Genomic DNA, 3,190 nt, shown 5'->3' with positions numbered 1-3,190 from the left:
TAAAAACTAGAGAGAACTGAGGAAAGCTGGGAGCAGGAAGCATGAGCTTTCCCAGGGGAGAGCATACCAACTGCTTGCCCAACCCTGAAAACATTCATACAAATAACATTATATGTGCTAAAAAAATTATATTAAGAATATATGTGGAGGGGGTTCGAGCCGGAAGCGGCCGGGGAGGCGTTGGCGGCAGCGCACGTGGTGACGTGCGAGGGAGTGCGGCGCGGGCGCGCGCGGCAGCCGCAGTGTGTTCCGGACGCGCGTGGAGATGGTGCTGGGCGCGTGGTGATGGTGCTGGGCGCGTGGTGGCGGCGAGCGAGCGCCTGCGAGTACCCCCGTGATCTTCCTCGGCGCGCAGCCCCACGACCTGTCGCCCCGCGCCCCTTTCCAGCGCCTTCCGCTTGCAGCCCGCGAAGCTCTGGAGATGAATTTCGCCATCTCTTCAGAGATGACCCAGATTATGATGCATGATTATCACAGAAGAAACTCATGTCTATAGCTGTTAAGGACTTGATTACATCATTTTCAAGCCTGGTAGTTTTGGAGCCACCATTAAAGCCTAAGACATCTACCTTCACCACTCAGCCACCTATCTTCACAGCATAACGACTTGCTTTGTTTCAACACTCCTTGTCTTTGGGTTACTTACATTTTCAGTAACATTTCTCTTCCGTCACAGCTGCCAAATTTATAAGAAAAGATGATTCCCAATGGATATTTGATGTTTGAAGATGAAAATTTTATTGAATCTTCTGTTGCCAAATTAAATGCCTTGAGGAAAAGTGGGCAGTTCTGTGATGTTCGACTTCAGGTCTGTGGCCATGAGATGCTAGCACACAGGGCGGTCTTGGCTTGCTGTAGCCCCTATCTATTTGAGATCTTTAATAGTGACAGTTACCCGCATGGAGTTTCTCATGTGAAGTTGGACGACCTCAATCCAGAAGCTGTTGAAGTATTGCTGAATTACGCATACACTGCTCAGTTGAAAGCTGATAAGGAATTAGTAAAAGATGTTTATTCTGCAGCAAAGAAGCTGAAGATGGACCGAGTAAAGCAGGTCTGCGGAGATTATTTACTATCTAGAATGGATGTTACTAGCTGCATCTCTTACCGAAATTTTGCAAGTTGTATGGGAGACTCCCGTTTGTTGAATAAAGTTGACGCTTATATTCAGGAGCATTTGTTACAAATTTCAGAAGAGGAGGAATTTCTTAAGCTTCCGAGACTAAAGTTGGAGGTAATGCTTGAAGATAATGTTTGCTTGCCCAGCAATGGCAAATTGTACACAAAGGTAATCAACTGGGTGCAGCGTAGCATCTGGGAGAATGGAGACAGCCTGGAAGAGCTCCTGGAAGAGGTTCAAACCTTGTACTACTCAGCTGATCACAAGCTGCTCGATGGGAACCCACTAGATGGACAGGCTGAGGTGTTTGGCAGTGATGATGACCACATTCAGTTTGTGCAGAAAAAGCCCCCCCGTGAGAATGGCCATAAGCAGATAAGTGGCAGTTCCACTGGATGTCTCTCTTCTCCAAATGCTTCAGTGCAAAGTCCTAAGCATGAGTGGAAAATCGTTGCTTCAGAAAAGACTTCAAATAACACTTACTTGTGCCTGGCTGTGTTGGATGGTACATTCTGTGTCATTTTTCTTCATGGGAGGAACAGTCCACAGAGCTCACCAACAAGTACTCCAAAACTGAGCAAGAGTTTAAGCTTTGAGATGCAGCCAGATGAGCTCCTAGAAAAGCCCATGTCACCCATGCAGTATGCACGCTCCGGACTGGGGACAGCAGAGATGAATGGCAAGCTCATAGCTGCAGGTGGTTATAACAGAGAGGAATGTCTTCGAACCGTTGAATGCTATGATCCACACACAGATCATTGGTCCTTCCTTGCTCCCATGAGAACACCAAGGGCCCGCTTTCAAATGGCTGTGCTGATGGGACAGCTCTATGTGGTGGGCGGATCAAATGGACACTCGGATGACCTGAGCTGTGGAGAAATGTATGACCCAAGCATTGATGACTGGACCCCGGTTCCAGAGCTGAGAACTAACCGCTGTAATGCAGGAGTGTGTGCTCTGAATGGAAAATTGTACATTGTCGGTGGCTCTGATCCATATGGTCAAAAAGGCCTGAAGAATTGTGATGTCTTTGATCCTGTAACAAAGTCCTGGACGAGCTCTGCTCCTCTTAACATTCGAAGACACCAGTCTGCAGTTTGTGAACTTGGTGGTTATTTGTATATAATTGGAGGTGCGGAATCTTGGAATTGTCTCAACACAGTAGAACGATACAATCCTGAAAATAACACCTGGACTTTAATTGCGCCCATGACTGTGGCTAGGCGAGGGGCTGGAGTCGCTGTTCTTGGTGGAAAACTGTTTGTAGGTGGGGGCTTTGATGGATCGCATGCCATCAGCTCAGTGGAGATGTACGATCCAACTAGGAATGAATGGAAGATGATGGGAAACATGACTTCGCCAAGGAGCAATGCTGGGATCACGACTGTAGGGAACACCATTTACGCAGTGGGAGGGTTCGATGGGAACGAGTTTCTGAACACCGTGGAAGTCTACAGCCTTGAGTCAAATGAGTGGAGCCCATACACAAAGACTTTCCAGTGTTAACAAGGTTAAGAACCCCAAACTACCAGGCTTAGTGATGTACTTGTGTTTAGTAGAGGTACACTTGTGAATAAGGAGGGTGGGTGGGCAGATGTTGCTAACAGCAACACAAAGCTTTTGCATATTGCATATTATTAAACAAGCTGTACATACCTTCTGTGTTTGGAACGGAATGCAAAAATGAAGGTCTGTTTGAATTCTTAAGACATCTTTGGTTATTTTACTTTTTGAAGGTTGATACTGTAAAAGAATAAACCACAGATTGATTGGGAACATCATTCCAAGAAGTCCCTGCTCCTCCACATTTGTTTTGCCGATTTGCACATTAAATGGCTCTTCCCTCAGTTCTGTCTTAAGAGGCAAGAGGGGTAGGGTTTACACGTAGGCAGTTGGGTTTTTTAAGGGCCCCTTTTCAATAACTGGAACACTCTATAACAAGATACTTATTTAAATAGATAACAATGACTATTTTTGTTTTTATTAAAAGCTGACATGCCTACCAATATTTAGTCTTTTATGATTACATTTTTATCTTTTTATATTCTCAGCAGAGTGCTTTCTGTGCTG

The 3,190-nt window shown here is 45.7% G+C and overlaps 1 protein-coding gene across 1 annotated transcript; it reads left to right on the top strand.

Moving 5' to 3' along the window:
• Positions 1-312: 312 nt before the first annotated feature.
• On the top strand, positions 313-2,899 carry LOC308423078 (influenza virus NS1A-binding protein homolog). The gene has a single exon (XM_080919709.1). The coding sequence runs from the start codon at positions 698-700 to the stop codon at positions 2,624-2,626; it is 1,929 nt and encodes a 642-aa protein (XP_080775835.1). The 5' UTR covers positions 313-697; the 3' UTR covers positions 2,627-2,899.
• Positions 2,900-3,190: the final 291 nt, after the last annotated feature.

The sequence above is a fragment of the Micromys minutus genome (genome assembly GCF_963924665.1).
Source record: "Micromys minutus genome assembly, chromosome: 8".
Taxonomy (NCBI): domain Eukaryota; kingdom Metazoa; phylum Chordata; class Mammalia; order Rodentia; family Muridae; genus Micromys; species Micromys minutus.
The sequence above is the reverse complement of the archived record's forward strand: the minus strand, read 5'-3'. Positions and strand labels throughout refer to the sequence as shown.